The 23191-nt window shown below is 41.7% G+C and overlaps 1 protein-coding gene across 1 annotated transcript; it reads left to right on the top strand.

The window, feature by feature from the left end:
* The first annotated feature begins 5818 nt into the window (after positions 1 to 5818).
* On the top strand, positions 5819 to 23136 carry LOC115111373 (annexin A1-like). Its single transcript, XM_029637358.2, has 13 exons — positions 5819 to 5923; positions 6703 to 6774; positions 7179 to 7269; positions 7921 to 8015; positions 8207 to 8320; positions 12673 to 12763; positions 12854 to 12933; positions 13030 to 13086; positions 13201 to 13294; positions 21186 to 21281; positions 21672 to 21730; positions 22024 to 22146; positions 22748 to 23136. Exons 2-13 carry the CDS (start codon positions 6715 to 6717, stop codon positions 22805 to 22807), a joined length of 1020 nt encoding a protein of 339 aa, XP_029493218.1. The 5' UTR covers positions 5819 to 5923; positions 6703 to 6714; the 3' UTR covers positions 22808 to 23136.
* The last annotated feature ends 55 nt before the right edge of the window (positions 23137 to 23191 follow it).

Below are 23191 nucleotides of genomic sequence, written 5' to 3'. Positions count from 1 at the left end.
CGTTTTTCTGGGGACACAAACTCTGAACACTCTTTAAATATTCAACTTTAAGATGGGGTTTTACCACTTTGGTATTAGCTCGCCGCGTCCACTGCAGAGGACCAACTCCAAACAATCATCAGGTTTCCAGTGTGTGAGTTAGAGATTGTAACTAGACTAAATGAAAAATCTGTTGATGTGCCCTTGAGCAAGGCACTTTACCCTATTTGCTCTAGATAAGAGCATCTGCTAAAATGTAGCATCAGGATTTTATTAATTATCATCTAAAAGGCTAAACTGATCCAAGATCTGAGATGCTTTATGAATAGTAACTTTCGCCAACTTTGTTATTGTTGTTGCTGTGGTTGTTGTCATGCCAAACAGCAGCAGAGTTGTCCAGAGCAGAAATAGAGTGTGACCTGGCTAACAGGAAGGTCAGATGACTATTAGTGACTTACTTTAAAACCACAATCTGAAAGATTTGCAGTAATCAAGTTTTTCTGGTCAGGTCACATGGCCAGGAAAAAACGTATGAAACCACCCATGCGCCATCTAAAGACCTGAATTGAAAGGCACAAAGGGAGCATCAGCAAAGCATCTGGTATAACCCAGATGCCCTAAATCCCCATACTTATGCCTTTTTAATGAACATTCTGACTTGGCAGGAAATGACTAATAGCATCCCTGCTTCTGCTTCCACTACCCAAAATACCCAGAGGACATCCATAGCCTGGCAGACAGATACAGACCTGTCAGTCAGTCAGTCGCCAGTCACTCACTAACTCACTGACAGTTGACAATGCATGCCAGGCACACATACATATATAAATATGTTGTATTTCCATACACACTGAGTATACAAAACATTGGTCCACCACCTAAAGGACATCCAGTCAACTTGACACAACTGTGGGAGGCATTGGAGTCAACATGGGCCAGCATACCTGTGGAACTCTTTCGACACATTGTAGAGTCCATGACCCAATGAACTGAGGCTGTCCAAGGGCAAAAGGTGGGTGCAATATTAGGACGGTGTTCCTAATGTTTGATATACTCAGTGTACACACTGGATAGGTGCAGTGAAATGTGTTGTTTTACAGGATCATAGTAGTGGTACAGCGCCCCTGGAGCACATTAGGGTTAAGTGCCTTGCTCAAAGGCACATCAACAGATTTTCACTTTGTCGGCTTGGGTACTTTCGGTTACTGGCGCTAAAATTTTAACCACTAGGCTCCCTGCCTCCCTACCAGGGATCTAGCAAGTAAGAGTGCCACAAAACTCTCCAAGGGCCACAGCTATGGGATGTTGTGTTTAGCAGGCCATCATCGTCCTGACTGCCTCTGCAATCTCAGTCTTATCCTCTTTGATTGTAACTGCCAGTGAAAGTTATTTCACTTTATCTCTGATTCAGTCTTGTTACTCAGAGAGACAGAGCTTCTAACAACAACACTGCTGAAATAACTGATCACTATAACTGATCATTGACAATTTTGTCTTCAGTAATGATTCTCAAACGGCATATTCTGAATCGGTTTGATAGGTTATTAATAGCTTTTGTTTTCATGGAGTCCATTAAGCCATGACACAAGTAACCAAGTAATTTTGATGATGAAATAGGTAGACCAGGGATGGGCAACTACAGTCCTCGGGGGCCGGAGTGATGTTACACTTTTTCTCCATCCCTAGCAAACCCAGCTGATTAAACTAATGTTATTCTAAACTGAAGATCATGATTAGCTGATTATTGGAGTCAGGTGTGTTATCTGGAGCTGGGACAAGTGTGACACCAATCAGGCCCCCGAGGACTGGAGCTCCCCATCGCTGAAGTGGACTATAATAAGTGCACATTTTGAAGAGATTGCAGCCTAATCTTTCTGGGTAACTTGTCCAAACATCTCCATTTGATGAAGCATGGAATGTTCAAACAAGTTGAGCAGGTAGCTTACAGGTTGTCAGGTCCCAGACAGTCTTGTGGTGTTGACAACCGCAGGAATTAGCTAGTCAACCATATCCTTGAGGCACTCTTTACTGTCAGCATCAAAGAAGGATCTCTAGAGCAGTGTTTCCCAACGCCAGTCCCCCAACTTCACACATTTTTGTTGTTGTAGACCCAGACAAACTCACCTGATTCAAATTGTCAACTAATCATCAAGCCCTGAATGAGTTGAATCAACTGAGTTTTTCTGGAGTTACAACAAACTGGTGTGGTGTTGGGGGACTGGAGAACAGGAGTTGGAAATCATTGCTTGCACAGTCAAGGATGATAGGCTTACAGCAAAGATAATTAGGGGTGTTTGGTTTTTACGTACACCATAGACCTGAGATTACATAACCATTGTGGCCAAGTAGGCTCAATCAGATCAGTGGACAGTGACTGCTGGTTTCCTGCTACAGGTGTGCTACAGGTGTGGATGGACAGTCATTCATCATGCACAGGAATACATGAATTGCACTATAACGGTGACAAACCGTTAGGGCCTACATAAAGCTGTCCCAGCAGCAGAGTCCCAACAGCAGTCCCAACACCTTACCACTGCTACACTCGGCTATCAGCGGAGCCGTGTCTGGCAGCGAAACAGTTCAATCAGCCTCATTTACTGCCTTTAAAAAAAACATAGCTGACATATATGGCTGACTTGCTTAAACAAATGGTGTTTCTACTGACAATTGAGATGTACAAACTATGGCTTAAAGGGACAACAAGCGGATAAGAGGCAATCCGTAATTTCAATTAAGACAATGAGCGAGCTAGGATAGACGTAGTCAATAATACTAATTGTTCAGCACTTTTGAAATGTACAGCGACAGAATTCAGAGCATGGTCCACTCATTGTTGAATTTGCGATATCCAACTAGATAAATTTAAAAAATGTAAATGTCCAATGGCCGATGAGCACCGATACGTTTTATCTATAATTTCTCTTCATATGACAAGGATTAAAAAGGATTTGCCAGTAGATTGTCAACTTGATTGATGATGATGACTACTAGCTAAGATTTTGAAAGTATGACGTTGACATGATCAGTCCAATCAAAGCTACTGTAGATATAAAGTGATTTGACGTCATTTTATCTGTGGCCAATGATCTTGACCCTTCTTGGATGGGCACTGTAACTCTATGGCAGCACCCAAAGGGCTTGCATTTCGAGCTCTACCCTTAGATTTGGCGGTGACATAGTGTCCTGATGAGTAACAGAACATTCAGCCAATCACAGCGGAACTAGAGAACATTATCAACCCCAGCACTCCATATTTTCCGCTGGCTGCCCCACCACCACAAAAAATACTGAGCTAGGCTGCAACACCTGCATTTTGGAGCTGCCTTACTCAAGAAAGCAAAAAAGAGACCATGTTTGTATGCGGCTTTATTAACTCAATGTATATATTTTTTTTTACATAGTTTGAAAACTGATATGTGACCCGTATTAATGGCAAAATAACATGCAAAGCAGGCAACCCCCCAAATGTGGGGCTAAAAATGTGGGGCTTAGTGGCGACCACCCTGAAGCACTGTGTAGTATGTACTGCACTGTAACTGCAAAATAACTACAGTTGAACTGCAGTTTAATTACAAAATAACGGCACTACTACAGTTACAAAAGTGAGGATGCAGTAAATGTTAATTGATCTTTTGCTGGTGGGCGTAGGGAGGTGTGGCCCTTATTTTGTCCAATGACGTATTTTCAGAAAATATATCTGTCCATTAAGGATCAATCTGGGATTCAACAACAAAGTGGACACCCCACCACTTTTTGGTAAATAGCTGAGGGGGTGGAGAAATGTGTCCACTTTCAAATTCATAGACAGAGAAATGGATGCAAGGACTGACCATCCACAGCTGTGCCTCTGGAATCTCGGTCTTTTCCTCTTTGATTGTAACTGCCAATGAAAGTTATTTCACTTTATCTCTGATAGTCTTGTTACTCAGGGTGACAGAGTTTCTCACAACAACCCTGCTAAGATAACTGATTACTATAAAATATTACAAAATATATACAATTTGGTTGATAACAAAAAAACATCCTTTCTGAATTTAAAATCATCCAATAATGAATCATCTACAATATTACATGTAATCAGTTTCTCCAAGCCCTGTTATGTGCATGCATTGAAAAGGTTGTAGCCTACTCTTTCTGAGTAACGTGTACAAACATCTCCATTGTATGAAGCATGGAATGTTGAAACAAGTTGGAGAGGCAGCTTACGGTTAGTGTCAGGTCCCAGACAGTCTTGTGGCCTTGACAACCACAGGAGATAGCTAGTAAACCACACCCTTGAGCCACTCTTTACCACCAGCCTCAAAGGAGGATCTCTGGGAATCACTGTTCACATTGTCATGGATGATAGGCCTACATTAAAGATAACCAGGCGTGTTTGGTTTTACGTACACCATAGACCTGAGATGATGTAACATTCGTGGCTATCAAGAACCTAAAAGGGTTATTTGGCTGTCCCCATAGAACCCTTTGTAGAACCCTTTTTGGTACCAGGTAGAACCATTTTGGATTCCATGTCAGAGGGAACCCAAAAGGGTTGTAACTGGAACCAAACAGGGTTCTCCTGTGGGGACAGCCGAACCCTTTTGGAACCCTTTTTTGTACGAGTGTAGGCTCAAGCAGATCTGTGGGCGGTGTCTGCCGGTTGCCTGCTACAGGTGTGGTGCAGGTGTGGATGGACAGTCAGTCATCATGCAATGGAATGTGAGGTGTTTTCAATGAGGCAAAGCAGAACCTAAAAGGTTGGAAACAAAATGGTTTTACCTAGTACCAAAGAGAAACGAAAAGGGGTGGTTTCCTCTCACTAATCTATAGAGATGTATCAAAACAAACAAATATGTAGGTAACTCTTTAAAAAATCATTGACAGAGGCAGGCACAAGCTTGGCAGGCAACTTACAGGTAGCATCAGCTCTCAGACTTGTGGCCTTAATAACCACAGGAGGTAGCTAGTAAACCACACCCTTGAGGCACTCTTTACCGCCAGCCACAAAGGAGGATTATACATGAGATTATACATGAGATAAAATTGATAGTTTAATCATGTTTTAAAGCTTTACAGCAGGGATCATCAACTAGATTAAGCCATGGCTGATTTTTTTCTTGAGCAGATGGTCGGGGGCCGGAACGTAGACTGCAAATTGACCACAAGAAGTCCAAACAGATAATGTTTGACAAAAACTGAATCATTTCAAACCTTGCTTATATTTGTTCACGTGTCTCTCTATGATGCGTGGGAATACTCAGGAACAGATTTCTTAAATAAGAGTCACTTGGAGCTTTATTTCCTGCTGTTTGTACACTCTATTATGTTTGCTCATAACCACCCGGCCACCAGTTGGGGACCCTGCTTTACAGTGTTTGTTTACAATAAATAACAAATATTACAAATAATGTAGTAAAACAAGTTCATATATTGGGCTCTGATGGGTAACGCAGGTCATGAAGTATTTATAGGTTATATTCTTCAAGACTCAATGGCTAAATATCATTCATTTAAAAATCAAGGGAACATCTTTTGGTTTACCGGTAATTGTAACCCCAGATCGAAGCACAACTTCCATATGCTAAGAAATCACATTTTACTTCAATGTATAGTGTCTACATTAAATATTGAATTTGTTTACATCGACACAAGAAGGAACTTTACTGAACAATCCACATCTGTTTTCATTTAACCAAATTGTGTCAGGACTATCAGTTTTTTCGACATGGCTGCTATTAATTTACTGACGACTTTATTGCGCTGCATGGAAACGTTTACGCAGTCTTGCAACCAGAAGTGCCTGTCCAATGGTACGTAAAATTGCGAGTGTGGGTTGCACCGTTGCTACGGTAGGTGGGGTTTTTCGTGTGTATATATATATATATACATGGTTGTGCAAATTCCCAACCCCCCTGCAATCTCAGTCTGAGAAAGTTTCACAGTCACTACCTGTGGCCAGCTGGTAAGATATCCAATTTTTGATTCAATATACCTTCTGCAGGAAATTGAGCACCTCGACTTCCAATCCTAGATAACAATAATTTGTTGTTGTCATGAAACATTATATTTTGCATTTGGGAACTCTCCTTTTTCGGGACGTTGAAAACGTGTTTAGATGGGAAACGAACTTCCCTGTTTCTTTGTCGCTCCGATCTGGTAGCCAGTGTGGCTGTGGCGTAGTAGTAACATTTCAGAATGATTTTGAATCCTTATTTTCTGTAACGGTTGCATTTACCTGAGTGAGCAGATCATGATATGTCTTGAAAAGCATTGTGAACTAACAGAGTAAAAGTGACGAAACTGTTAAAGTTTTGAGTGCGTTCTACATGATTCCAGTTAGGCGCGGGTCATCACCAGATTTTTGTGCGAACATTGTGCGATAGATGGGGGCAGTTTGTTCTGCAGTGACATACATAAGCTGTACAGCCTCATAAACATATTTCTATCCAGTTGTTGTAGGCATATAATTGTATTCTATGGAATGATGATTAGCCGATATAAGCGGCAGCCTATCATAGGCAGAGACATTGTTTACTTTTGTGTTGGGGATGAGTCCATGAAATACAGTTTGACAAAATATATGCATGGTCTGGTACTGGTACTGTAGCATATTCTGGCATCAAAGAATTAGCTTTTAAACTATAATTATTTTAGAAATGCAATAGACTTTGGTGTCAATATAGAGGATATTATTAATACTGTACTGTGGTTATTACTGAATCCCCCTGTTTCTCTCTGCAGACCTGTTCCACCATGTCCTTCATTGCAGCCTTCCTGGAGCAGACCGTCTATCTGGGCATGCCCGATGACATGGTAGGGTTCTGTTCCACTTGCTTGGGGAATAGCCTTGAATCTGCAAATATTTACCAGGCTGTGTTTGTACATTTCTAGCCAGATAGAGACGGGGGAGGACAGAGTGAGAGCAAAAGTGATGGATGTTGAGGGTAAAGAAAGAGGGCCAGTCTGAGACCGAGTCATGGGAGGAGAGATGGTTGACCATACTTATCTTGTGATTCATAGAAGGAATTTAGTAGGTGGAGCCCTTCGGTTCAGAACCATTAGAAACCAAAAATGCACAATTCCTTCCCTTTCCCACTCTATCCCTATTCCTTGAATGGAATGTTTCTCCCTTTGCTTCTTAATTATTCTCTACATTTTTGTAAAGGTATCCATTGATTCACTGCATGGCAGCTAAGTGAAATTGTTCTCTGTCTCAGACCTTACTCAATCAGGGCACTGTGATTCCATACCCGCTTTTCAGTGCCGATGGGGATGCAGGCATCTTGGATAAGGCCATCAAGGCCAAAGGTGAGGTTGTCACACACACACACACACACACACACTAATAATGTTTGAATGTGTTTCATAGCACAGGAGCTTAGGTGAATAGAACTCACTCCGTGTGTAACATGAGGCAGCATAGGGGGACATTCTGAGAAGGAATGTGAGCATGTGTGTACATGTCTGTTTCTATTGTCTTTTGCAGGGGAGTAGTCAAAGATTTCTCACCGTACGCCTGGGGCCACACAGATTTTTTTGTGTTAGTTTAAAAAATGGATAAGGGCTCATGGATTAGGCTAGGCAATGGTGTTTCCTAGAGACGGGTTGGCTGTTTAGCAACAAAACCGACGAGTGTACAACTATTTGGCAAAACAGATGGGATTGGCTATACTTCGTCTGAAGTTGTTGGTTAGGTATCTAGCCAATTTTAGCCATATTAGCATAGACAGGACATTAGTCAAAACAAGACATGGTATCAATAAAAATATTAAACGAGATGAAACAAGTCACCCACGATTCCCTACATGACAGCTGTTTGTCATTTGTTGCTAGCTATCTGACCGTTCAGAATCATAACGCACACCTTCTGGCCACACCGACGCATGTTCATCATTTTCGTGACGTTGTCAGCCAACCCATCTATTGAACAAGTCCTTCCATCTTGTTTCTGTGATGTAGGTGTAGATGAGAACACCATCATTGATGTGCTGGTGAAGAGGAGCAACGCCCAGAGACAGCAGATCAAAGCTAGCTACCAAAAGGCTAGTGGCAAGGTAAGACGGGACACCTACTAGGTGCGTTTGGTTTAGCATGTGCGGGTGGCGGCTCGTGGGTGGAATTCGCACTTTAGGACTAATGGAACAATGCAAAACGTGCAAACTCCAGTCACCTGGTGCACCTGGAAAGCTTAAACACACACTTGTGTATGACTGTGGAAGTGTGTATCAACCCTCTGTATATGCAGCCTCTGGAGACTGCCCTGAAGTCGGCCCTAAATGGAGAGCTGGAGGATGTGGTTCTGGCACTGCTCAAAACGCCAGCCCAATATGACGCCCAACAGCTCAAACTGGCCATGAAGGTACACACTCACTCAGTCACTCACTCAGTCACTCACTACTACTAAGAATATACAATACTACTTAGAATACAAACAAATGTGTATCTTTCCCTCCGTTCGGGTGGCCTAGAGACGGTAACAGATATAATACAAATAATTATAGAGTAATGATTACCTTCTAAAGAGGACGCTGGGATGACATCATCCTGTTTTCTTGTTCTGCTGTTTAGTCAGACCCACCCACTTCCTAACACCCTACCCATAGTGACTCATTCTGCTTTATTATAGTGTTGTGTAATAACGGTGGGACTTTTAAAATGTGTGGGACTGTCTGTCTTCTTTATACAATGGGTGGAGCTGTTTTAATATGTGAGGAGATGGTAAGAAAAGGGGTGATGAGTACCTACTATACTTTTGGTTTCACGATACACAAGTCTGTGCATGTGCAGTATGTGTGATCCCAGCTAGCACATTTGGTTTCTAGGAAGTTGTGGGAACGTATGTTTTTGGTTTCCCATTGGTTCTGGTAACTAAGCCATATGTTTCCTGACTGGTAAAATGGTTGCAGGGAGGTTCCTATTGTCCCTTTAAAGTTTTCCTGTGAGGTTTTATTAATGTTCTAAGAAAGGAAATTATAGGTTATTTAAAGGTAATTTAATAATGTTCTGTGAACATGTTTCAATTAAACTTTTTGTTATACTGAACAGAAATATAAATGCAACATGTAAAGTGTTGGTCTCTGTTTCATTGAGCTGAAGCCTCCCCCCCAGGTTATTTATTTCAGATTTTTGGAACAAATTTGTTTACTTCCCTGTTAGTGAGCATTTCTCCTTTGCCTAGGTAATCCACCTGACAGGTGTGGCACATCAATAAACTGATTAAACCGCATTATCATTACACAGGTGCACCCTGTGCTGGGGACAAGAAAAGGCCACTCTAAAATGTGCCTTTTTGTCACACAACACAATGCCACAGGTCTCAAGTTTTGAGGGAGCATGCAGTTGGTTTGCTGATTGCAAGAATGCCCACCAGAGCTGTTGCCAGAGAATTTAATGTTCATTTCTCTACCATAAGCCGCCTCCAACGTTGTTTCTTGGAGAATTTGGCAGATTTTACAACTGGCCTCGCAACCGCAGACCATGTGTAACCATGCCAGCCCACGACCTCCATCAGGCTTCTTCATCTGCGGGATTGTCTGAGACCAGCCACCCAGACAGCTGATGAAACTCTGGGTTTGCACAACCGAGGAATTCCTGCACAAACATTCAGAAACAGTCTCAGGGAAGCTCATCTGTGTGCTCATCGTCCTCACCATTGTCTTGGCCTGACTGCAGTTCGGTGTCGTAACTGACTTCAGGGGGAAAATGCTCACCTTCGATGGCCCCTGGCACGCTGGAGAAGTGTGCTCTTCACGGATTAATCCAGGTTTAAACTGTACTGGGCAGATGACAGACGTGTGAGTGAGCATTTTGTTGATGTCAATGTTGTGAACAGAGTGCCCTATGGTGGGGTTATGGTATGGGCAGGTGTAAGCGACGGCCACCGAACACAATTGCATTTTATCAATGGTCATTTGAATGCACAGAGATAAAATGACGAGATCCTGAAGCCCATTGTTGTGCCATTCATCCGCTGCCATGTTTCAACATGATAATGCACAGCCCCATGTCGCAAGGATCTGTACACAATTCCTGGAAGCTGAAAATGTCCCAGTTCTTCCATGGCCTGCATACTCACCAGACACCAGGCCATTGAGCAAATTTGCAATGCTCTGGATTGACTTGTATGATAGCATGTTCCAGTTCCCGCCAATATCCAGCAACTTTGAACCGCCATTGAAGAGGACTGGGACAACATTCCACAGGTCACAATCAACAGCCTGATCAACTCTGTGAAGTAGATGTTGTGCTGCATGAGGCAAATGGTGGTCACAACAGATACTGACTGGTTTTCTGATTCACGCCCTTACCTTTTTTGTAAGGTATCTGTGACCTACAACTACATATCTGTATTCCTAGTCTTGAGAAATTCATAGATTAGGCCCTAATGAATTTATTTAATTTGACTGATTTCCGTATATGAACTGTAACTCTGTAAAATTGTTGAAATTGTGTTGTATTTTTGTTCAGTATAATAACACGGCTAACTTAGTTTGCGTTAACTCCAATCACAGGGCATATGGAACTTAATTTGCTAAGGCATTATTAATCATGCAAACACTTATTTTTTTAATTGTGGCATGGAGTCAGTCCGATTCGAACCTAAAATATTCTGTTCTCTATCCATAGAATTAGTTAATTGCGCCATACCATATATTTTTAACACATACAAAGCGGTTCATTTTAGTCTATTCAAACAAACACCATTTCAAAGGAAAATAAGCGCTCATTAAGATCAGGTGTGGACAATTAATACATTTGAATACATTTAAAGTTCCATTGTGTAACTAACTTTTTGGGTGACCCGACCAAATTCACATAGAAATGTGAGGTATACATCTGTCATTCTCGTTGAAAGCAAGTCTCTAAGAAGCAGTAGATCTGTTCTATGTGCACTTTCTCTATGCTTACCGTTAAGTTTTGTGTTTGCGTCTTTTACTTTTGTTTTTTTACACCAGTTTCAAACGGCTGAAAATATTATTGGTTATGGAAAATATATTTGTGACCCACCACCTCAATTCAGTCTTGTGTCAACATTTTAAATTGTGTTTTTTACATTGGATAAAAGTACAGACTCAGAGCTACAGTGGTATATCATACACTGCAATTAAGGAACAATTGGCAATTTCCGCTTTGAGAAAATGGTCCTTGAATGTTTTGGTACACCTACTAGAGCTCTTCTTTGTCTACACCCATTCAGCATCGTTCACACCCTCTTAAGCCCCACACATCTCTTTAAGGATTCACATGAGGCCATGTGCTAAACAGAGTGAGTAAGAAAGTAAACATCCAAAGATTTCAATACTAAAAGTGCTGAAAGTAGTATCAAAAATAGTAGTAAAAATACACTCTAGTCCTTGGCCTATATCCTAATCTGACTTTGCAGGTCCTGTTCTTCATATTGCCATTTCTGGTAAATACACAGTATATTAAATCAAAATGTATTTGTCACGTGTACAGGATAAAGGTGTAAACGGAACGGTGGAATGGTTATACAAATATTGTCTAAATTGATGGTTCATGTGAAAGAAATGCTATAACCACCAACCCAGCCACATCAAACTAAGTGGATGGGTCACTATTGTCTAGACATGTACACATGTTCATGAAATACAATAGATCACCATAATCACCCCCAGACACAGCTGGCTAACTTGATGGGTTATGTCATCGTCTGGCGAAGTGGAGTCTTCTGTTTAGACAGGTAGGTAGCTGAACAATAAACCATAATCCCAACCCATAGCTGCAGTACAAATTGATTGTTGTAGCTAGCCACCATGCATGAAATGCTGTAGTTTGAATATTCAGGTAGCTAACGCGAACCAACTAGGTTCAATGTTAGCTAGCTAACATTAGATTATAACTAGCAATGGAAATGGATTGCAGATCATCCACCTAACGTTAGGTTGCTGGCTGGCTAGCTAGCTATCTTTCGCTAGCTAGCTATCTTTCGCAAGCTAGCTAACCGTACGCTTTAACTTTAAATGGAAACAACTAATTTCTGACTAAATTAGAAACGTATAATACCTGAAAATGAAGCTAGACTCTTACCCGTATACATGGCTGAACACTTGTTTGTCCTGTTCTCAAGTCACTCCGGTTCACACGGACTGTGTGCAGAAAGTAGTCCGTCACAACCTTTTCCCACTGATCTTTGTCGATAGCGCCTGCTAAATTCAGGGCAGCAATTTTGTTGAGAGCAGTAGCAACACTTTTGCAGTTCTCCATTTGGCCTAAATTAGCTCTATAATGTTCTTTTGAACATTTCTAATGTTTTCTTGTGGTTTTAGTAAATGTTAAGGTAATGAAGAATAATTCATATAATATATGTGTGTATGTATGTATATATATATATATATATCTCTCTCTCAAGTTCCTTAAATGTGCTGAGAATGAAGCCAAGCAACTATCCTGCATTCCCGGAAGGTTGTATGCAAAATAACCATAGGACAACCATGCTCTCACCAAGCTCTAGGAAACATTTTGTTTTTAGAACAGTATATGCTAGCAGTGTGGTGTCTGGTGGTATAGTGATAGACTTGTAAGTGCAATACCCCCCTGTTTGCCTGTTTTGTTCCGTTTGAGGCATAATTAACATGTCCCTGCTCTTTGTGTTTGTGTCATCCAATCCTGGGCTCGTTTGTCTCAGCTTTATGACTGATGTGACCCTTTTGTCCTAGTTTACCCTTTGACCCTCTCACCTATTTCTCTCAGGGATTGGGCACAGATGAGGATACTCTGATTGAGATTCTGGCCTCCAGGACCAATAAAGAGATCAAAGAGATAAAGAAGGTCTATAAGGAAGGTGTGTAATGTGTTTATATCTGCAATATGTAAATGTCCTGTACGTGATGTGATAGTTACAAGTCAATAATCATGGCTTTTTTCTTGCTAGAATACAAAAAGGAGCTGGAGAATGACATCAAGTCTGACACAGGTGGAGACTTCAGGAATGCTCTGCTTTCGCTCTGCAAGGTGTGTGGTGTGTGTGTGTGTGTGTGATTGTTTAACTTCGGATGAATAGTTTGGAACAATAAACCCACCCTCCTGCCCCCCCTTCACATACTGTAGGCTACTAGGAATGAGGACACCATGGTGAACCAGGAACTTGCTGACAGTGATGCCAGGGTATGGAGAAAAGAGAGCGGGAGTGTGTTTGACTGTATATGAGAGAATTTAAGAAGTCAATGTGTAATGCGATTCCTGTATGTGATGCCTGTGCCTACTCTTATCGGTCCATAGGCCCTGTATGAGGCTGGAGAGAAGAGGAAGGGAACAGACTGCTCTGTCTTCATAGACATTCTGACCACCAGAAGTGCTTCTCAACTCCGCCAAGGTGAATATGTGACGGCACAGCTCTGTGAGCTTAAGTCTAATCGAAACATGGAAAGTTATGCTGCTTTGAAATTTGATCAACTTTTAAAACCACTAGGGGTGTCCAACAACAAGAAAATCTTTGTCGACCGAAAGATGTCCTTATTTATTTTTCCATATATACAGTGCATTCGGAAAGTATTCAGACCCCTTGACTTTTTCTGGAATTTTGTTACGTTACAGCCTTACTCAAATTAATTAAAACATTTTAGCTCATCAATCTACACACAATAACAATTTTGCAAATGTATTAAAAATACCAAACAGAAGTACCTTATTTACATAAGTATTCGAAATTGAGCTCCGGTGCAGCTTGTTCCCATTGATCATCCTTGAGCTGTTTCTACAACTTGATTGGAGTCCACCAGTGGTAAATTAATTTGGAAAGGCACACAACCTGTCTATTTAAGGTCCCACATTTGACAGTGAATGTCAGAGCAAAAACCAAGCCATGAGGTCGAAGGAATTTTCCGTAGAGCTCTGAGACAGGCTTGTGTCGAGGCACAGATCTGGGGAAGGATACCAAAGAATTTCTGTAGGGTTGAAGGTTCCCAAGAGTGGCCTCCATTCTTAATTGGAAGAAGTTTGGAACCAACAAGACTTTTCCTAGAGCTGGCCGCCCGGCCAAACTGAGCAATCGGGGGAGAAGGGCCTTGGTCAGGGAGTTGACCAAGAACCCGGGGGTCACTCTGACAGAGCTCCAGAGTTCCTCTGTGGAGATGGGAGAACCATCTCTGCAGCACTCCACCAATCAGGCCTTTATGATAGTGGCCAGACGGAAGCTACTCCTCAGTAAAAGGCACATGTCAGTGAGCTTGTAGTTTGCTAAATGGCACCTGAAGACTCTCAGATCATGAGAAACTTTGAACTCTTTGGCCTGAATGCCAAGCGTCACATCTGGAGTAAACCTGGCACCGTCCCTACGGTGAAGCATAGTGTTGGCAGCTTCATGCTGTGGGGATGTTTTTCAGCAGCAGGGACTAGAAGACTAGTCAGGATCGAGGGAAACATGAAAGGAGCAAGGTATAGAGAGATCGTTGACGAAAACCTGCTCTCGAGCACACAGGACCTCAGACTGGGGCGAAGGTTCACCTTCCAGCAGGCCAACAACCTTAAGCACACAACCAAGACAATGCAGGAGTGGCTTCACGACAAGTCTCTGAATGTCCTTGAGTGGCCCAGCCAGAGCCCGGAATTGAATCCGATCAAACATCTCTGGAGAGACCTGAAAGTAACTGTGCAGCGCCACATCCAACCTGACAGCTTGAGAGGATCTGCAGAGAAGAATGGGAGAAACCCCCGGAATACAGATGTGCCAAGCTTGTAGCGTCATACCCAAGAAGACGACAAAGTACGGAGTGAAGGGTCTGAATACTTATGTAAATGTGATAATTCTGAATTTGTATTTTTAATAAATTTGCCAAAATTCTAAAAACCTATTTTGGCTTTGTCATTATGGGGTATTGTGTGTAGATTGATTGAGGGGGGGGGGGACTATTTAATACAGAATAGAACAAGGCTGTAATGTAACAATGAAAAAGTCAAGGGGTCGGAATACTTTCCGAATGCACTGAATCTCTATCTTTATATCTAATGAAAGTGTATGTGTGGATATATATATATATATATATAATATACACTTTCATTATAATATAAAGATAAGAGATTTGCATTACAACCTGTAATTTAAATTGATTTTTATTTGGATTTCATGTAATGGACACACAAAATAGTCAAAATTGGTGAAGTAAAATGAAAAAAATTACTTGTTTCAACAAAAAAATTATAAACGTAAAAGTGGTGCGTGCATATGTATTCACCCCCTTTGCTATGAAGCCCCTAAATAAGATCTGGTGCAAACAATTACCTTCAGAAGTCACTTAGTGAATTAGATTGCACACAGGTGGACTTTATTTAAGTGTCACATGATCTGTCACATGATCTCAGTATATAAACACCTGTTCTGAAAGGCCCCAGAGTCTGCAACACCACCAAGCAAGCGGCACCATGAAGACCAAGGAGCTCTCCAAACAGATCAGGGACAAAGTTGTGGAGAAGTACAGATCAGGGTTGGTTTATAAAAAAAATATCTGAAATTTTGAACATCCCACGGAGCACCATTTTTTAAGTTTTATTATTATTATTATTTTTTAATGGAAAGAATTGGGCACCACAACAAACCTGCCAAGGGAGGACCATCCACCAAAACTCACGGACCAGGCAAGGAGGGCATTAGTCGGAGAGGCAACAAAGAGCTTCAAAGCTCTACAGCGGAGATTGGAGTATCTGTCCATAGGACCACTTTATGCCGTACACTCCACAGAGCTGGGCTTAACGGAAGAATGGCCAGGAAAAAAGCCATTGCTTAAAGAAAGAAATAAGCAAACACGTTTGGTGTTCGCCCAAAAGGCATGTGGGGGACACCCAAACATATGGAAGAAGGTACTCTGGTCAGATGAGACTACAATTGAGCTTTTTGGCCATTGTGGAAAATGCTATGTCTGGCACAAACTCAACACCTCACCACCCCGAGGAACACCATCCCCACAGTGAAGCATAGTGATGGCAGCATCATGCTGTGGGAATGTTTTTTTGTCGGCAGGGACTGGGAAACTGGTCAGAATTGAAGGAATGATGGATGGCGCTAAATACATGTAAATTCTTGAGGCAAACCTCTTTCCTTCTTCCAGAGATTTGAGACTGGGATGGAGGTTCACCTTCCTGCAGGACAATTACCCTACGTGTACTGCTAAAGCAACACTCAATTGGTTTAAGGGGAAACATTTAAATGTCTTGGAATGGCCTAGTCAAAGCCCAGACCTCAATCCAATTGAGAATCTGTGGAATGACTTAAAGATTGCTGTACACCAGCAGGAACCCATCCAACTTGAAGGAGCTGGAGCAGTTTTGACTTGAAGAATGGGCAAAGATCCCAGTGGCTAGATGTGCCAAGCTTATAGAGACATATCCCAAGAGACTTGCAGTTGTAATCGCTGCAAAAGGTGGCTCTACAAAGTATTGACTTTGGGGGGTGACTAGTTATGCACGCTCAAGTTTTCATTAATTTTGTTTTCATTAAGATTTCATTTAATCTTGTTTCGCAATATGTTGTGTAAATAAAATGATATAACCCCCCCCCCACAAAAAATATATTTTAATTCCAGGTTGTAAGGCAACAAAAAAAGAAAAATTCCAAGGGGGTGAATACTTTCTGTATGTATACAGTTGAAGTTGGTAGTATACATACACCTTAGCCAAATATATTTGAACTGAGTTTTTCACAATTCCTGACATTTTAATCTTAGTACAAATTCCCTGTCTTATGTCAGTTAGAATCACCAATTTATTTTAAGACTGGAATGTCAGAATAATAGTTGAGCAATTTATTTCAGCTTTTATTTCTTTCATCACATTCCCAGTTGGTCAGAAGTTTACAGACACTCAATTAGTATTTGGTAGTATTGCCTTTAAATTGTTTAACTTGGGTCAAATGTTTCGGGTAGCCTTCCACAAGCCTCCTATAATAAGTTGGGTGAATTTTGGCCCGTTCCTCCTGACAGCTGGTGTAACTGAGTCAGGTTTGTAGGCCTCCTTGCTCACACACACTTTTTCAGTTCTGGCCACAAATTTTATATAGGATTGAGGTCAGGGCTTTGTGACGGCCACTCCAATTACTTGACTTTGTTGTCCTTAAGCCATTTTGCCACAACTTTGGAAGTATGCTTGGGGTCATTGTCCATTTGGAAGACTCATTTGCGACCAAGCTTTAACTTCCTTACTGATGTCTTGAGATGTTGCAATATGTTCATATAAATTTCCTGACTCATGATGCCATCTATTTTGTGAAGTGCACCAGTCCCTCCTGCAGCAAAGCACCCCCACATGATGCTGCCACCCCCGTGCTTCACGGTTGGGATGGTGTTCTTTGGCTTGCAAGCCTTCCCCGTTTTCCTCCAGACATAACAATGGCCATTATGGCCAAACAGTTCTATTTTTGTTTAATCAGACCAGAGGACATTTCTCCAAAAAGTACAATTTTTGTCCCCATGTACAGTTGCAAACTGTAGTCTGGCTTCTTTATGGTGGTTTTGGAGCAGTGGCTACTTCAGCGGCCTTTCAGGTTATGTCGATATAGGACTTGTTTTACTGTGGATATAGATACTTTTATACCTGTTTCCTCCAGCATCTTCACAAGGTTCTTTGCTGTTGTTCTGGGATTGATTTGCACTTTTCGTACCAAAATACATTAATCTCTCGGAGACAACGCATCTCCTTCCTGAGTGGTATGACTGCTGCGTGGTCCCATGTTTATACTTGCGTACTATTGTTTGTACAGATGAATGAGGTACCTTCAGGTATTTGGAAATTGCTCCCAAGGATGAACCAGACTTGTGGAGGTCTATAATTTTATGATGTCTTGGCTGATTTCTTTTGATTTCCCCATGATGTCAAGCAAAGAGGCACTGAGTTTGAATGTAGGCCTTGAAATACATCCACAGGTACACCTCCAATTGACTCCAATGATGTCAATTAGCCTATCAGACGCTTCTAAAGCCATGATATAATTTTCTGGAATTTTCCAAGCAGTTTAAAGGCACAGTCAACTTAGTGTATGTACACTTCGGACCCACTGGAATTGTGATACAGTGAAATTATCTTTATGTAAACAATTATTGGAAGAATTACTTGTCAAGCACAAAGTAGATGTCGTAACCGACTTGCCAAAACTATAGTTTGTTAATAAGAAATTTGTTGAGTGGTTAAACAAGTTTTAATGAATCCAACCTAAGTGTATGTGAACTTCCGACTTCAACTGTATATATATTTCACACACACCTCTTGTAAAAATCCAAATAACTTCACAGATCTTTATATTGTAAAGGGTTTAAACACTGTTTCCCATGCTTGTTCAATGAACCATAAACAATTAAGAACCATGCAGCTGTGTAATGGTCGTTAAGACACTAACAGTTTACAGATGATAGGCAATTAAGGTCACAGTTGTGAAAACTTAGGACACTAAAGAGGCCTTTCTACAGACTCTGAAAAGCACCAAAAGAAAGATGTCCAGGGTCCCTGCTCATCTGCGTGAATGTGCCTTAGGCATTCTGCAAGGAGGCATGAGGACTGCAGATGTGGCCAGGGCAATAAATTGTAATGTCCGTACTGTGAGATGCCTAAGACAATGCTACAGGATGTACAGCTGATCGTCCTTGCGGTGGCAGACCACGTGTAACAACACTTGCACAGGATCGGTACATCCAAACCTTACACTTGCGGGACAGGTACAGGCAACAACTGCCCGAGTTACACCAGAAATGCACAATCCCTCCATCAGTGCTCAGACTGTCCTCAATATGCTGAGAGAGGCTGGACTGAGGGCTTATAGGCCTGTTGTAAGGCAGGTCCTCACCAGACATCGCCGGCAACTACATCGTCTATGGGCACAAACCCACCGTCGCTGCACCAGACAGGACTGGCAAAAAGTGCTCTTCACTGACGATTTGCGGTTTTGTTTCACCAGGGGTGATGGTCGGTTCGTGTTTATCGTCGAAGGAATGAGCATTACCCCGAGGCCTGTACTCTGGAGCGGGATCGATTTGGAAGTGGAGGGTCCGTCATGGTCTGGGGCGGTGTGTCACAGCATCATCGGATTGTAGCTGCAATGACAACGAGCTATCTCACCGCTGTGCGTTACAGGAAAGACATCCTCGTTCCTCAAGTGGTACCCTTCCTGCAGACTCATCCTGACATGACCCTCCAGCATGACAATGACATCAGCCATACTGCTTGTTCTGTGCGTCATTTCCTGCAAGACAGGAATGTCAGTATTCTGCCATGGCCAGCGACGAGCCCGGCTCTCAATCCCATTGAGCACCTATGGGACCTGTTGGATGAGGGCTAGGGCCATTCCCCCCAGAAATGTCTGGGAACTTGCAGGTGCCTTGGTGTGAAGAGTGGGGTAACATCTCACAGCAAGAACTGGCAAATCTGGTGCTGTCCATGAGTACTGCACTGCAGTACTTAATGCAGCTGATGGCCACACCAGATACTGACTGTTACTTTTGATTTTGACCCCCCCCCCCCCCCCCTTTGTTCAAGGACACATTATTCCATTTCTGTTAGTCACATGCCTGGAACATGTCTGAGTCCTTGTCCATTTAAAATAACATCAAATTGATCAGAAATACAGCGTAGACCATTGTTAATGTTGTAAACGACTATTTAAATTTTATATATATATTTTTTGAAGGAATATCTACATAGTAGTACAGAGGCCCATTATCAGCAACCATCACTCCTGTGTTCCAATGGAACTTTGCATTTTAATTTATAATTTTATAAGGCTAATTGATCATTCGAAAACCCTTTTGCAATTAAGTTCGCACAGCTGGAAACTGTTGTGCTGATATAAAGAAGCAATAAAACTGTCCTTCTTTAGACAAGTTGAATATCTGGAGCATCAGCATATGTGGGTTTGATTACAGGCTCAAAATGGCCAGAAACAAAGACCTTCTGAAACTCGTCAGTCTATTCTTGTTCTGTGAAATGAAGGCTATTCCATATGAGAAATTGCCAAGAAACTGAAGATCTCGTACAATGCAATGTACTACTCCCTTCACAGAACAGCGAAAACTGGCTCTAGCCAGAATAGGAAGAGTGGGAGGCCCCGGTGCACAATTGAGCAAGAGGCCAAGTACATTAGTGTTTCTCAAACTAGACACTGACGCCTCACAAGTCCTCAACTGGCAGCTTCATGAAATAGTACCCGCAAAACACCGGTCTCAACGTCAACCGCGAAGAGGCGACTCCGGGATGCTGGCCTTCTAGGCAGAGTTGCAAAGAAAGAGCCATATCTCAGACTGGCCAATAAAAAGAAAAGATTAAGATTGGCAAAAGAACAGACACTGGACAGCGGAACTATGCCTAGATGGCCAGCATCCCGGAGTCCCTTCTTCACTGTTGCTGTTGAGAATGGTTGTTTTGCGGGTACTGTTTCATGAAGCTGCCAGTTGAGGACTTGTGAGGCGTAAGTTTCTCAAACTAGACACTAATGTAAAAAACAATCAACTGCTTTTGCAACGCCCCAGTGTAGCACCGTTCGGCTGCTGGAATTCTGTGTTCAGTTTTAAAAAATCCCTTGCCTAATGCGACAACCACAGAGCGGGCTCAACTTGACTGGCTGCCGTAAATGCCATAAATTGTCCATCTTTCGCTTAAACAAGTTAACCACAAAGATACATTTTAGATAGGCCTACTGGAATTCGTAGCTCCAGTGCTGGTCAGTGCTTTGTCCTTGGCTAAACTAGGCTTGTAATTAAACATGTTTCAGACGTAGTCATATTTTACAGAAAATATACACGTTTGTTATTAAGACACATGAATGTTCACAAAGGCATTTCTGAAGAAATAATAACAATCTAACATCCCTACTGTGAAGAAGGAACCCAACTTCTTGAATCCCGTCTCCACACACACACAGAGAGGTTGTCTCAGATTTGGGATGTGCAAAAAATACATTTCCAAGTCACACATGCATCTAATATTCACTTGTACATGTGCGAAAAAGGACAAATCTAAGCGCCCACCAAATTATAATTTAAGTACACACACACACAAACACTTTATTTTCTCACCACCTGTTAATTACATTGTTACATTAGTGTTCTTTGTTTTTGTCATCAGTTAGACACTGAAGTCGGGCAAAATGTTTGTCAACGCACCACAAATGCTACTCGAATATAGATGTGCGAGTGGTTTTCCATTTTTCATGCACTGTATGTGCAACCACACATGACTTGATACTGTGTGAGTTTCAAGTACATCATTATTTTATTTTCTCTCTCTTTCAGCGTTTGAGAAGTACTCCAAGTACAGTAAGGTGGATGTGACAAAGGCTATCGACCTGGAACTGAAGGGAGACATTGAGAACTGTCTGACTGCCGTAGGTGAGATGTCACTGCCAGGAACAAGCCTATAATGTTCCAATGTCTTTTATATCATCTGTGCATCACCCTCAATCCATGTCTTCTGCTGTATCACACTCTTCACTGGGCATCAGTCCTATAACATTACACTATGTCCTTCCTTTTCCTCATGCAGAAAAAGGTCACGCTGTGAGCAAATGACCATTTATCTCTCAAGACTAAAATAATAATAACTTTTTAAATAGATGGGATGGCACATTATCCAAGGCAAATTCACTATACTACAACTCCTGCAATGCACTGGTCACCTCATGGCCATTCCGATACCCTTGCGACAGCTTTGGGGAATGCTGCCTCTTGTCTATGTTGCTCTATGATGTCATCTGACTGGTTTTGATATCTGTCTTTCAGTGAAGTGTGCTGGAAGCAAGCCTGCTTTCTTTGCTGAGAGACTCAACTTGGCCATGAAGGTGTGTTTACTGTTAAACATACTTACAGTGCGTTTTATGTACTAGACAAACAAACATTTTTTAAAGCAAAAAATTCTTATTGGACACATCAAGGTATTCCCTACCTGTTTCTGTCAATTTTTTACCTAATGAATGCATCTCAGTTTTAAGAGTTGACAATCTACAGAAGAACTAGAGAAAACGTTTATGCACATATACTATATAAGACAGCACAAATATATCTCGGTTCAAGCTAAGGACCTTGCACTATCTGGTTATAAATCTTCAGTTTGTGTGCCTGTGCCATACCCCAGGGTAAAGGAACCAGGACCAAGATTCTGACCCGTGTCATGGTGAGCCGTTCTGAAGTGGACATGGCCCGGATCAAACAGGAGTACAAGAAGACGTTTGGGAAAACCCTCTACCAGGATATTCTGGTGAGCAAACATCTCCACTGCCAAAGTGGCAATAAAAGACAAGGAACTGTTTTCCCAAACCCAGAGTAAGCATAGTACTAGACCTTAAAGCTTTTTCAACAGATCCTCCATTGAGAATGAGATTAAACCCAGGACTAGGCTTAATCAGAGTTTTAATGACATCACATTGTATGACATATTCTGATTTCTGGGTCCAATCCGAGCTAGGATAGAAGACTGACCATGTGTGAAATGGAGAAATATGCAATCTGAAAATATTTGTCAATATGTTATATTTAAGCAATATGGCCTGAGGGTGTGTGGTATATGGCCAATATACAATGGCTAAGGGCAGTTCTTACGCGCAACGCGGAGTGCCTGGACACAGCTCTTAGCCGTGGTATATTGGCCATATATCACAAACCCCGAAGGTGCCATATTGCTATTATAAACTCTTTACCAACGTAATTAGGACAGTAAAAATAACTTTTGTCATACCTGTGGTATATCACAGCCGTCAGCCAATCAGCATGCAGGGCTTGAACCACCCAGTTTATAATATGGTGTCTAAACATTATTTATATTTTGTAGAGTAACTCTGTGCTCTCTCTTACCCCCTTAGGATGACACCAATGGAGACTATGAGAAGATCTTACTGGCCCTGTGTGGAAGTGACAACTAACTTTCTCTCTTATCTCACCAGGAGACAATGTCTACCACAGTGCATGAGTGCCAATGGAGAATAATGTACATGAAACATTCCCCTCCAATGCCTCAAATGCTCTTGCCAAATATGTTTCATGACAACTATTTGAAATGGCAGTCCTGATGTATTTTCACTACATGCTAACAGCAATAAGCACAGTTAGCATGTTAAGCAGCATTGTATAATTTAGCCTAGCTTCAGCAGACTTGGTGATCCATAGTGCAATATCACACACCAAGAATATAGTGGCATTGTACCCTGGTTGGATAACTGGTCCTTTGTGAAAATAAAGCATTTTATGTGGATCCATATTGTCTGTTGAATTTGTTTGTGTATATATTTTTCATTCTATGCAACATT

Source organism: Oncorhynchus nerka, linkage group LG27 (assembly GCF_034236695.1).
Source record: "Oncorhynchus nerka isolate Pitt River linkage group LG27, Oner_Uvic_2.0, whole genome shotgun sequence".
Lineage (NCBI taxonomy): Eukaryota > Metazoa > Chordata > Actinopteri > Salmoniformes > Salmonidae > Oncorhynchus > Oncorhynchus nerka.
Note: the sequence above shows the minus strand (reverse complement) of the source record. Positions and strands in the feature narration are given on the sequence as shown.

What these genes read in the sequence shown, in the direction of transcription:
- LOC115111373 (XM_029637358.2), top strand. Translation starts at nt 6,715, where the DNA reads ATGTCCTTCATTGCAGCCTTCCTGGAGCAGACCGTCTATCTGGGCATG. An exon ending in TGCTTCTCAACTCCGCCAAG is followed by an intron (nt 13,295 to 21,185) that starts GTGAATATGTGA and finishes TCTCTCTTTCAG; the next exon opens with CGTTTGAGAAGTACTCCAAG. An exon ending in GACTCAACTTGGCCATGAAG is followed by an intron (nt 21,731 to 22,023) that starts GTGTGTTTACTG and finishes GCCATACCCCAG; the next exon opens with GGTAAAGGAACCAGGACCAA.